General features: G+C 40.1%; 1 protein-coding gene across 4 annotated transcripts in view; it reads left to right on the top strand.

The window, feature by feature from the left end:
- Ptprz1 (protein tyrosine phosphatase, receptor type Z1) overlaps window positions 1-12,895 on the top strand; it is a 184,928-nt gene extending 172,033 nt beyond the window's left edge. For all 4 annotated transcript variants that reach the window (XM_005363773.3, XM_005363774.3, XM_005363775.3 and 1 more), the window contains 7 exons: window positions 2,735-2,828; window positions 3,169-3,242; window positions 4,461-4,589; window positions 5,877-6,023; window positions 8,228-8,370; window positions 9,081-9,216; window positions 11,946-12,895. In XM_005363773.3, coding sequence (XP_005363830.1) covers window positions 2,735-2,828; window positions 3,169-3,242; window positions 4,461-4,589; window positions 5,877-6,023; window positions 8,228-8,370; window positions 9,081-9,216; window positions 11,946-12,086 — 864 coding nt within the window. In that variant the 3' untranslated portion in view covers window positions 12,087-12,895. The remainder of the gene's footprint in view (window positions 1-2,734; window positions 2,829-3,168; window positions 3,243-4,460; window positions 4,590-5,876; window positions 6,024-8,227; window positions 8,371-9,080; window positions 9,217-11,945) is intronic.
- The last annotated feature ends 1,085 nt before the right edge of the window (window positions 12,896-13,980 follow it).

Below are 13,980 nucleotides of genomic sequence, written 5' to 3' on the forward strand. Positions count from 1 at the left end.
AGAGCTCTCACCTCTGCCCGCCAAGAGTGGAGCATCTCGTGTCTCTCTGAGGCATCTGCCCCCGAGAGCAGAGCTGTTGAGTCTCTGAGCTCACTTCCTCTTCCTCCCACCGTCTGCTCCTCCCACCTATGTTCTAACCTATCAGGTCAAGCAGCTTCTTTATTTAATCAACCAATGACCTTCCTCCATCAGTATATAGAGACACAGCTCAGTGGGAGAGCTCTTACCTAGCATGCACCATGCCCTAGGCTCAAACCCCAGTACTTCAAAAAAAGCGGGAATCAAAGGAGTTAAGAGGGGTAAGTGGAAATCAGGAGAGAATAAGAAATAGTGACAGATAAAAGAATCCAAAGAAGGTAAGATTTCAAGCAGAAAGAAAAATGAAGAGGCGGCAAATGCTGATAACAAAGGAATTCCTGGGCAGAAAGCAATGGGGCTGAACTTTTGCAGGAGCTGTGTCAGAGAAGTGGGGCATTGAAACCAGATAACAGAGTTACAAACCAAATGGAGAGAACACAGCAAGAAGCAGGCGAGAAGAAGGATAAGGCATTAGAGGAGGGACAATTCGAACAAAATATATTGACATATGTGTATGAAAATGATCTGGTAATGCCTGTCTCTTTGTGTACCAAGCTTTTAAAAAAAATCAGCTTTATCACCTCTAATTCCAACTAAGCCTCAATGACATCTTTAACATTGTCATCTCCTGAATCTAATGGAGCTTACGTCCTGTCAAACATGTCTTGACTGTTTTCTGTCCCTCCAGTTGTAGATTTAATTCAAGTCCCTACTGGGTCTGCCTAGATTTGTGACTGTGACAGCTGACTAGGTCATCATCCTTGCTGCCAGCCTGACTCATAAGTGCCAGCAGAATGAGCTTCTAACTATATCTGACCACATCAGTCCCCTGATAGAAATGGCTGATAGTTCACAGAGATCTTCGGGAGAAATCTGATCCTCTCACAGTTGGGAGTATCTTGTGGTACCCTTTAACGTCAAGCTAAAAAGTTGTCTCCCCTGTGTGAGCACCTCACTATCTGCCACTGTAGTGATAGCACTTAGAACAGGCTTTCGTTATCAACCTTAATGCCTGCCTGACTTTTCATTAAAATCAGAGTTCTTAAAATCAGAAAAAAAAAACAGCTTTATAAACCAACTGTATTTGAGGAAGCATAGAGAATAGTCACATAGCTCTTTTTAAAAAGTGGTTTTCTGAAGTCCGTAGAGATGTCTCAGCAGTTAAGATTGATCGCTACTCTTCCAGAGTACCTAAGTTCGGGTCTTAGCACCCATATCAGGTGGCTGTCAACTAATACAACTATAGCTCCAACAAATACAATATCATTTTCTGTTTTTTTATGGGCTCCTGAACACATTTGGCATGCTCACAGAGAACTGTGCACACATGCACATACATATATACATACATGAATAAAAATATTACCTTTTTAAAACTTGACTCTGAAAGGAATAATAAAGATGATAGTTACTAGGAAATACAAGCTTAGAGGGTAGGACAGATTTTATGTTATTTATTCTTTATTTTGATTATGCTTTAAGAAGAGATGTATGAGCATCTTTTAACTAGGTGAAGGAAGAAAATTGGAATTTGCAAAGATCCTTAGTAAGTGCAGAGGTAGGATTAAGAACACAGGGGAAGGGCTGGGTTATGAAGTAGAAAGACCTCAGTGGTTTACATAACAGATGTGCTTGGAAAGGAATGGACAGCACCCCAGGCTGGAAGCCAAGAGAAAACACAAGGAACCAGGGACAATTCTGCCCTTGATGCAGGAAGAGGAAAATATTCACAAGCTAAGTAGGTAGATGCTGGGTACAATGGTCCACACCTGGAATCCCAGCATTCAAGATGCTGAGGCATAAGGGTTGCCACAGATTCAACATCAGCCGGGGCTACAGAGTGAGACCCTATTTTCAAAAATGGAAGGGGGTGATAGAACATGATTAATACTTTAGAAATATTTTTCCCTTTTTAAAATAATATATCTATTTTTATGCACATTGACATTTTGTCTGCATGTATGTCTGTGTGAGAGTGTCACATCTTGGAGTTACAGAAACTTGTAAGCTGTCATGTGGGTGCTGGGAATTGAACTGTGGTCCTCTAGAAGAGCATCCAGTGCTCTTTGTCACTGAGCCATCTCTCTAGGTCCCTAGAAATATTTTCTAACCTTTAAATGAAAACATACTATAAAGGTGGGGGTAGGAAATAAGGCTTTGCCAGATTTTTAAGAAACAAAAATTTCCTAATATTGGTGGGGAAAAAAATCTAGGTGGAAAATCAGCCGATCTATCATAATTATTTGGTACCAAGAAGGTGTGTGTATACGACATTTGTAGGGCAGTGTCAATAAAATGGTATTTAAGGTTTCAGTCACCGAAAACCAACAGTATACACTTTAGCATCCTGATGAAGTAGTTTGTAGGATTCCTTCCAGAAATTAAATAACTATTTAACACCAGTGAAAGTAATTAGTGGAAATGGAGGGCACAGGCCCACAAAGGAAGCCATCAGGAGGTCTCTCTCATAATCAAAGGTCTTGAAATACAGCCTAGATGCTTCTGGACATGACTAGAAAGGGGCTTAAGTCAAGCCATAGGAAACAAGTCGGCCATGTTTGCAGTGTCCTTCTTTTGTCGAGGGGTTGTCGGTATGGTTCGGGCATCTGTTGCCGTGTGTGAAATGACCTGCACTCTTCCTTGCCTCCCATATCAGCTTCTGAGTCAGTCCAATATTCTTCAGAGTGATTACTCAGCAGCCCTGAAGCAGTGCAACAGGGAGAAGAACAGAGCATCGTCCATCATCCCTGGTATGTTAACACGGAATCCTGAGAAATCCACTCGGGTTTTTATTTCCATAGCAAAAGGCCCACGCGTCTGTCTGTAATAGACATGTACACCAATCATAATGTTATGTCTATTGTCATATTATTCTAATTATACCCAGTATGTGATCATTTAAAAGGATTCAAGTCCTTGGAGTCTTATCCAGAATGCAAAACTTGACTTTAACAATTCGTTAGCCCATTAGTTTAACCATCAAAGGCTCTCGTTGAGAAGTGTAACTTTGGTTAACATTTGGGAGTTGTTGGGGGAAAGTGGCTAATCACAGGGAGCATGTTTGTTTACTTGGAATGTTCTGTGTTCCAGTGGAGAGATCGAGGGTGGGCATTTCGTCGCTGAGTGGGGAAGGCACAGACTACATCAATGCATCCTATATCATGGTAAGTCAAAGACATCCTGGGAGAGCTTACCAGGAGCCTGCGTGTTACCAGAATTAACAGCAGAGCAGGCTGGCTCCCAACAGCACCTCTAGGACATCAGTCCCATATAATAATTATGGTACACAGTTATTAGCGACCAAAGGAATACCAGCACACCTTGAGGTTTTCATGTGTGCTGGAACTGAAGAAATCTCAAGCAAAATTAATAAGTTAGCACAGGGTCTCAAATTCACCCTTCAGAGCTAATGGACAAATATAAATCATATGTTTCCATTCCTCTGCACCCATCTGTGGCAGAGACAGGACACATCCGCAGGACACAGGAAGCTCAAATTCACTATAGTTAGCACCCCAGGTTTTCAGCACAGCTCTTCCCTATATACTGAATTCACTTGAGCTATTGGATTTCTAACGACCTTCTCCAATGAGGTTGTCTGCTGAGTGGCTGGGTGCTTTGATGGTTTCATAATCCTTTATTAACATCGCAGGATGGTCAATCACACAGCTTGGTTTCAAATGAGAGTCTTAATCTTAATACCCAAGCCATTGTTCTAGTTGGCCAGCAAAGACATGACTAAAGAATATGCATGTGGGGAACAAGGTGATGTGCAGATACTGCTGTCAAACACACCCCACTTCAGGTGAGTCGTGGGAGAAGTGAAAGACCACACAGTACACAGCATGAAAACCATTTGATCCAGTTACCCCACTTTCCAGGCTTCATAAATATAACCAGAAAGGAGCCTTCCTGATCCCTCTCATAGGGGAGGCAGCCGTGAGGCCAGGACATGGAAGGTGACCTATGGTGAAGAGGTGTGAGATTTAGTATTCTGATGCCATGAGCTTGTGGACAATAAGGATTGTAAACTCTGTCGTGGATTTCCACTCTACCTAGTGCAAGACGCATGTGCAGAAGCCATTTTGGTACTTCTGCTCCTAGTGGTCATAGCATTTCTTAAGATAAAGTTGCCCACAACACTTAATTTTACCCCAGTTTGGTCACCATTAAAATGAAAGTTATGGTTTCTATCTCTGTCTCATTGATTCTTTAATAGGAAGGAAACTATACCTAGCGAATAGACAGTACCCAGCAAATGCTAGTTGTAATTCAGTATTATTTCAATACTCTATCTACAATTAAATTCACTACTCTAACACAAAACATGTTTCTCTGCCTATTCCTATCAGGGTTCTATTATCTTGTCTTTGGTTTTGTAGGGTTATTACCAGAGCAATGAATTTATCATCACCCAGCATCCCCTTCTGCACACCATTAAGGACTTCTGGAGGATGATATGGGATCATAATGCCCAGCTGGTGGTGATGATTCCAGATGGTCAAAACATGGTAGGTCACTTTTGGTTCATTTCTTAGAAGGATAACATAATATTGCAATAGCCAGAAGCCTATCGTGCACACACCAAAAAGGTAATCTTACCCAATGGACTAATCTCCCTGGAGTCATGCTTTGCTGCGCAGGATTGGTTATACAGTCCCACTGGATTGAAGTAATGAATGAGAGATCTAAATGAAACATTAAAATTACCAAAGATGCATTGGTGATGCTACGTAAGCACATCAGGATCGCAACCACAAATGACCCAAGTCTTTACTCTTCTATTTGCATTTTTAAGATAAAATACATAACATTGTGTTGAAAATCCCATTTAAGTCTCTGTTTTTTTTATTTTATTATTTTGTTTACAATCCCATGAAGGCATAGTCGAAGAAGTAGTTACATTCTCTTAATAATATCAACCAAGGGTGTTCCATGTTGACTTGGTAGTGTGAGTCTTTTTATGAAGAAGAGGGAGATTTAGGAAACTTTCAAATTTGTTCTTTGAGAATTTCATACATGCATAAAGTGAAGTAGGTTCACCGCCAACTCCTGGATTTTCCCAACACACACCTCTCCCAACATGAAGTGCTTGGTTTATCCTTTTTAAAGAATTCACTACAATTATTGTTGACCATATATGCATGGATACATCACTGTCCACTGGAAGATGGGCACCCTACAAGTGCCATAGCCCCAAAGAAGAATAAATCCTTCTCTGCAAGTTGCTCTCACCTCAGCTCCTGAGCTAGAGTGGTGCCCCATGAGCTCCTCTCCTGTCCATACTAGAAAGCTTCGTTTTTTAAACAATATAAACTTGTAAAGAAAGAGCATCTTCAGAATCAGAATATCAGTGGCACATCCACTCTTTTCTCTGTGTTTGTAAAACCTAAAGACTTAGTCAACGTTAATGTTTGACTCGGGCTTTGCATATATCCTTAATTAACCCTCATACTCAGCTCGTGTATCTAAAGTCACAGAGGTTCCAAATCATGCTAGAAACTGATGAGCTCTTGCTTTGCCAGCCCTACTCAGTTGTCAGTTATAGAAGCAACAGGCTCAGTGATGCTACTGTTGAGTCAGGAGCACAAAATGCCATGGCAATAGTTTGGGTGGTGTGAGGTTTTATTTTACACACAAATCTAAGGTGCATTAAGATATCAAGATCATTTTAATGGTAAATTTTGTTATTTAAAGAAAATTTTGATTTGAAATTTGTATGCCAACTAAGGATCTTATTTCACAATCAGACCAATGAGCCAGTCTGAAAGTCTATGACCTTCCTTGGTCTCCTTCAGGCAGAAGATGAATTTGTTTACTGGCCAAATAAAGACGAGCCCATCAACTGTGAAAGCTTCAAAGTCACCCTTATGTCTGAGGAACACAAATGTCTGTCGAACGAGGAAAAACTGATAGTTCAAGACTTCATCTTAGAAGCGACACAGGTATGGAGACATGCTAAGGGATGAACACATGCCCTGCTCTTGTGTGAGACATGTGCTAACTTGGGAATCTTTTTTTATAATTCTTTTTTTAATTGTTTTATTGAACTGTTTATTTTTCTCAGCTTCTCTCCCTTCCTCCTGCTTCCCTTCTAGCCTCTCCCATGTTCCCAATCACTCAGAAAATCTTGTCTTTTTTAAGAAGTGGAAAAGATTCCGATTTCTTACAAATGCACAAAATTCTAGAACTAACCAATATTTCTTTACTTACAATTTTTACTTCCAAAATCAGACAGAATTATCAAGCCATTAATCTTAGCTAAACTAGACAATCCTTAACTCTGTGTTGTCAGAAAAGCAAAGATAAAATAGGCATTTCCATCCACTTTGTTTATAGCTAATGTCTCTTAAAAGTCATAGCATTTGAGGCTGGTAAAGAGGTAAAAAATGATGCTGTATGGAACAGACTCACTTCAACATCCAGAAAGTTTGTTAAATAACGAAAGTCAAAATCTGGGTGTCTGTTATTTATTTTTTATAAAGACTATTTTTAACGTAGTATATATAATACAGTACAGTGATGCAGTAAATGATTCACAGGCTACTGAGTTCAGTAAAGGAACCTAATCTTGACCTTGAAGATCTTTCATGTTCCTACTCATTCATGCTGTCCTCCCTTCAGATATAGTAACCTGTTCCTGAATTCTTTTGACTTACTTCATAATTTCTCCTTTTATCTCTGTTTTCTTTAAGGTTCTGTTGTTTCAACTTTATATCTTGACCTTTACATAAATTATGTATACTTTTCAACTATGTGCTACTTTACCTCATTATAACGTTGATGACATTTTTTCACGTAATTGGATATAAGTCAATTCTGTTTGCTTCTGCTATCAACATATCCAGTATGGTTTCTCTATCTTATATTTAGGCCACTACTTGTTTGAAGTTGGTTTTTTGGTCTTTTTGCTTCATTTTGTTTTGTTCAGATTTTTGTTATTTCAAGTGGTACCTCACCGAATGAAATGTGTTTACACATATGCAAATTTTTCATGGGTCTACCTTAGGGTCATGGAGAATCAGTACTTTCAACTTTTCAGTGTTGTGATTGTTGGAAAAGTGGGCCTATTGCCCTCCCGTTTAGGAGGCCACAGGAAACTTGGACTCTCCTCCCCACTGCTTGTGTTGGGGATGAAATGACATTTTTTGCTCCATTAGTTTGAATTTTCCTTGTTGAAAATGAAGGTGAATATCTCTCCAAAATTGTATTGGTCATTGCGTTGGTAATTAATTTCTAGTGGTAAGCCGTCAGGGATTTTGCCCAAGTTTCCATTAGAGCCTTAACAATTGACTTATTTACTTATGTAGGGCCTTTTTAGAGTCTAGCTATTAATCCCTTTCCAGCTACATATGTTGCAAATAATCTTTTATGTAATTTAAATTTTTTTATTTATTTATTTTGTAAATGAAGGTTTACAAGCCTGATTCATGTGGATTTTATTACCTCACCCATTTTGTTATGAAGAATCTATCACTTAACATTCACTGTTAAGAAAAACCCTGTTGGGGATCAAGGATGCAGTTCAGTGGCAGAATGAAGGTGTAGCATGCAGGCATCCCTGGGTTCTATTCTTTGCACCAAAAACAGACTGAAAACCACAAGATATGTCTGAAATCAAGACGCTTTTTCCTATGTAGCACTGTTTTCTAAATGTTTTGTATCTTACCTTTATTTTTTGTATTCCTTTTTGCAAGTCAAGAGTACACGTATATTTTCCATACACTATCACTGCCCTAATGTCCCAGCGCTTACAAATCAGCAGTACCAACTCAGCCACACATGTAGCATTATGGACTTGTTCCTAGCGTCACCACTTCTTTCCAGTGGGCTCCTCATTGCTCCCTCTGTTAACATGGAAATCCCTTCGTTTTAGCTTATAATAATTCTTGATATTTGATGAGTCAATACATGACTTTATTTTCTTTGTTAATAGTATTTTGGTTGTCTGGGAAGTTTACATTTACTGCATAAAACTGATTTTGAGACATTTGTCCCATTGCAATGATTTTCTCCTTCCACAATGAGAGATGATATTTCTTTTCATTATCTAGCTTCGGTTTCTAATTTTTTTCAGTTGTTCCACTCGTGATAAACTCTTACTAGCCAGCACCCTTTAAAAACACTAATTTGTGCTTTCTTCTTGTAGGATGATTATGTTCTGGAAGTAAGGCATTTTCAGTGCCCCAAATGGCCAAACCCGGATGGTCCCATTAGTAAAACATTTGAGCTTATAAGTATTATCAAAGACGAAGCTGCTAACAGGGATGGACCCATGATTGTTCACGATGAGTAAGTTTCACAGTCTCAATCGCTGCACACCTCTGGGTATATGCATGCTTCTCTTGTCTTCAGACCAGCCTGGTGCTTTGTGCGCATGTGCTGATTCAACCAGAGTGGATTTGTTTATCATCAAAGGTCACACAGAACATTTTCCATTTTTTGTAACTTCTGGTAAAGGCTAAAGACGTAGATATGAACACAGAATCTGCTCTTACGCTTTATAGCGGGGGCATTTGTTGAGATGAGACAAGTTTTCAGCACTGGAAGCTACCCCAGGATATGTCTCAGCTATTCACTTCTTGAGAAAGGAGTAAAAATGACTATTGTTTGATGTTTCTTGTTGGTTTTGTTTCTGTTTTTTTCTGAAAGAGAGCTCTTTATCCAATGATTTTTTTTTCTGTTTCTGTAACAATGAAAAATGCTAGAATTGTGTTATATAGCTGTTCTATAAGGTATATAGTATATATATTATAACTTCAGTCAAACATGTTTTACCTGCCCCTTTAACAGAATAAAAATAACAATGCTTACGCAAACAGTAAAGTTTCTATAAAGGACTTTGCTATTAATGTCATAAACACTTGGCACTCTATCCAATTCAACCTTAAGTCTTGTACAATGAAAAGAAGGAAAGACATGCCATTTCAAGACTGTGCTCTCAGTTACAAAGGCATTTGATGCATCTGAATGGAGTCTTTACCTTTTCTCTTTACTGCAAGGCATGGAGGAGTAACAGCAGGAACTTTCTGTGCTCTGACAACACTTATGCACCAACTAGAAAAAGAAAATTCCATGGATGTATATCAAGTAGCCAAGATGATCAATTTAATGAGGCCGGGAGTCTTCACTGATATTGTAAGTGATGAACCTCATCTTTCATTTTTGAAGTATCACTTCCTAGATGGTACTAAAGCCTTTTTATCCTATATAAGGAAGATCACAGTGGTTGGTAACATTCAAGCTAAATTACAAATCTGCACCTTGTAGAAGACTGGCAGATTAAAAAAAAATTTAAGTCACACCATCCCTTTTTACAGGATTCATTGTGAATCGTAATATCTTTAGTGGAATTAACCACAAACCGATTTCTTCAGCAAATTATGGACTTAAATTCCTGGGGTTCAAGTAGGGCCTTCACAGAACCCCAGGAGATACGTCTCAAAGACTTAAATGTTAGAACTATTAACTCTTCTCTAGCCAAATCCAGTTTCTTTTTTGTTTGTTGTATTTTGTTTTTTTTGTTTTGATTTTTGGGTTTTGTAGAAATAAGAGCAGCAGGGCTGCATCCCCGGCACCTGGCCGCCCCCACGGCTAGCTTTACCCGAAATAATTACACAGAAACTGTATTCTTTTAAACACTGCTTGGCCCATTTCTATCTAGCCTCTTCTAGGCTAAATCTCGCACCTGGACTAGCCCATTTCTAATAATCTGTGTAGCCCGTGAGCTGGCTTACCAGGAATGATCTTAACCTGCGTCTGCCTGGAGTGGGAGAATCATGGCGACTCCCTGACTCAGCTTTATTTCTCCCAGCCTTCTGTTCTGTTTACTCCTCCCACCTATGTTTTAACCTATCAGGGCCAAAGCAGTTTCTTTATTGCTTAACCAATGAAATCAACAGATTGATATATGACACTCCCACATCAGGGTTTCTTTCGTTTTTTTTTTTTAATTGATTACCTTTTAAAGTTTCATTTTTCATTCCAACCACAGTTCTCGCTTCTACTCCCCCTCCCCCCAGCCCACTTCCAGTCCAGTCCTCCCAATGGGTAACGGCTCAACAAAGTCTGGCATATTAAGTTGGGGCAGGACCAAGCCCCTCCTCCCTGCATTAAGACTAAGCATGGCATCCCACTACAGGGAATGGGCTCCATCAAGTGAGCTCATGCACCAGGGATGGATCCTGGTCCTATTGCCAGAGGCTCCTCAAATAGCCCAAGCTTCACCACTGTCTCCCACATATGGAGGGCTTAGTGTGTACCATGGAGGCTCCACACCTGTCAGTCTAGAGCTTCTCTTCCGCTGTCTTTGTAGAGTTCCCCTTCATGATCTTGACCTCCCTTGCTCATATATTCCCTCCTCCCTCTCTTCAGTTGGATTCCCAGAACTCAACCTAGTGCTTGGTTATAGATCTCTGCATCTGGTTCCATCAGTTACTGGATGAAAGCTCTATGATGATAGTTGGGCTGGCTATTCACCAATGTGATTACAGGGGAAGGACAGTTCAGGCTCTCTACTATATGTACTCACTCATACGTGGATACTAATTAGATGTAAAACAAAGAATTAACCAGACTACAATCCACAGCTCCAGAAAAGCTATGTAGCAAGGAGGACTTTAAGAAAGACAAATGGATTGCCCTAGAATGGAGAATTAAATAAACTGGGGGCAGGGAAGAACAAAGAAGGGGGATGAGAACATGAGGGAACGGGATGGTGGCAGGGGAGGGATGTAGTGGGAGAGCAATGGAAGAGATATCTTGATAGAGAGAGCCACTATGAGGTTAGGGAGAATTCTGATGCTATGGAATGCTCCAAGAATCCACAAGAATGACCCCAGCTAAAACTCCTAGTAAATCCCGGATCTTAAATTGACCAATAACTGATTCCTGGGTGCTTTTAAGAGGAAAGAGTCATGACAGTCAAGGATGAGACACACTACCTCCTGTTCCACAGTTTAGCTTAGAAAGAACCTGGAAGTCGTTATTATTGTAACAAAGTAATGAGAAACTTGATGAGAGTCTCAGGCAGATTTGGAAGTCCTGGTATCACTATCATCTTCTTAGCTGATTACAAATAAGGGTCTTGTCGAAGGATCATCTGGTAGCATGAAACCCCTTTTCTCAGGGCAGACCATCAAAGCAGGCAGGATGATAGAGTGTGAAGAACATTTGCTGAGCAGTGTGTCCAGTCAAGGTGCTATGCTCTGGTGATACACTACAGTCATTGTTGAGCCCTTTCTGTGGATGCGCAGAAACATGTGATTACACAGTGATTTAAGGAAAGTAAGATGCTTATCTTTGAGGGTTGGGGTATATGACTCAGTTAGTAGAATGCTTCCTTAAAAAGCATAAGGAACGAGTTTTGATCCCCACAAATCATGGATGAATAGTCCAATGACTTGGGAGGCAGGGACAAGAGTCTCAAGTCATCCTCAGCTACATGGTGAGTTCAACACCAGTTTCAGGTTTATGAGACTAAGAAAGAAAGAGGCAGAAAAAGGAAAGAAAGACATTGCTTTTGAAAAGGCTATAAATGCTGAGCACCAACAAATTACATTTGCATCATATTCCAACTGCAGAAAACAAAGGAATAAGAACTGAGTGCTTATGACTGTCTGATGTGCATGGGCTTCTCCTCCAAATCCAATGTCCACTTGTTCATTCATTACAAAACAATTTTGGCATAGCCAAATAGGTAAAAACCACATGTAGATTGTGCACCTCCACTGAGCACAAGCCCTTAATACAGCCCTGCACCCTTCCGTGAACACTGCCAAAATGCATCTGAAATCCATTCCTGGCTTCTGCAAATTCATGTCTCTGTGGAGCTTCCTGTTTGTGATCTCCCTCTCTGTGTTTTCTAGGAACAGTATCAGTTTCTCTACAAAGTGGTCCTCAGCCTCGTCAGCACAAGGCAGGAAGAGAATCCATCTGCCTCTCTGGACAGTAATGGTGCAGCTTTGCCTGATGGAAATATAGCCGAAAGCCTGGAGTCTTTAGTTTAACACCGAAAGGGTACAGCACAACCCAGTCTAAGCATTGTTCTCATCTTTCTAAAGTTAGAAAACATGAGTCAGTTCTGTTGTCTGTTTACTTCCCGTGACGTGATGGTAACTCATTCTGCTGCCAAATTGACACCATTAACAATGTGTGCCTTTTTGAAAGACTTCTTGTAATTCACTTATTATGTTGAAACTAAAATGATTGAATTTTACAGGGTTTCTAAAAATTGAATTATGGTATTTTTTTTCCATATTGATTTTAACAGAAAAATTTCAATTTATAGATGATAGGAATCACCATCCTTGGAAAACATTTGTTTCTAAGTGTCAAATTTTTAGCTGTATTTGTAGCAATCATCAGGTTTGCTAGAAATGTAACTTTTAATATAGTAGATTGTAAGTCAACCACTTCATCCCCCCATGTCATCCAACATTTTACAACTGCAGTATTCACCTGAAGGAGGAGTGATCTAATAACTTATGTAAATACTGCTGTGATGTCTTCATGAACCAAATTTATATTTATAATTGTAGATTTTTATATTTTACTACTGTGTGAGTTTTCTAGTGGTGTACTTGAGGTTAATGATGTTAGTTTATTCTCTGGTCTTACTTACTCCAGCTGTCTTCTGAAGTTGTACTGTGCTAGCCGAGGCACTAACCTTGTTTCCGCATGTCATTTTAACTCTTGTGAGAAATAGAAAACCACTTGTTTTAAAAGATGTTTTTATGGGAATAACACCTTACCAAACGGTCCTTGAATGGTTTTTATCCAGGAAGTTGCAAAAATAAATATATTGCCATTAACTCGTGTTCACTTGTGGAATGTTGTGCTGACCGATGTGTGGGAGAAAATGACGAACATGGGTTCCACCGAGGAAAAGTGCAAAGCCCAAAGAAATGAGACAGAGTATCACTCATATACTCAGAGTATCACTGGGGTTCCTATCACAGTTTGAATGTAACTGAACCCATAATCTCAAAGGGAGTGGCACTAATTAGAGGCGTGGCTGTGTTGGGGTGGGTGAGGCCTTATTGGAGGAAGTGTGTCACTGTGGGGCAGGCTTTGAGGTTTCCTTTGCGCAGGATATCGCCCAGTCAGTCAGTTGACTTCCTACTGTCTTCTGGCCAACATGTAGCCAGCACTCTCTCTGCCTACTTGCCTCCATCCTCTCCACCACGATGGCAATAGGCTGAACCTCTGACACTCTCAGTGAGCCATTCCAATTAAATGTTTTACTTTATAGAGTTGCCTCTTTATAGAGTGGTCCTGGTGTCTCTTCACAGCAATAAAAACCCTCAGTAAGACTCTAGTTCCCAAACTGTGCTCCCTGTGGTACTCAGGGAACTCACAAAAAATTTATGATTTTGAGTTCAACACTGTTGCAGAAGGGCCTGCTTGTTCGGCCCCGGCCACCCAGCTAGCTTAGCCCTGAAATAATCACACAGAAACTGTAATTATTAAAACACTGTTTGGCCCATTAGCTCTAACTTCTTATTGACTAACCCTTACATACTAGTTTAACCCATTTCTATATCACGAAGAGGTTGTGGCCGACCAGCAAAGTCTCAGCACGTCTATCTCCAGCCGTGGGTCCATGGCTTTCTCTGACTCTGCTTTCTTCCTCCCAGAATTCAATTCTGTCTTCTCCGCCTACCTAAGTTCTACCCTATCAGGCCAAGGCAGTTTCTTTATCCATTAATGCTAATCACAGCACACAAAGGGAAGTCCCACATCACCACATACCATTGATTCATTGGAACCCGCTTGCTTAAGCAGAACCATTAGGTGTTACTTTTCTCTTATGAAATTTCCATGATACAGATATGCATAGGGAACAGGAGCAGGAGGCTTCTGGGCACATCATATCTTTAGGCAGGAAGCAGACAGAGAACA

Source organism: Microtus ochrogaster, linkage group LG10 (genome assembly GCF_000317375.1).
Source record: "Microtus ochrogaster isolate Prairie Vole_2 linkage group LG10, MicOch1.0, whole genome shotgun sequence".
Classification (NCBI taxonomy): Eukaryota; Metazoa; Chordata; class Mammalia; order Rodentia; family Cricetidae; genus Microtus; species Microtus ochrogaster.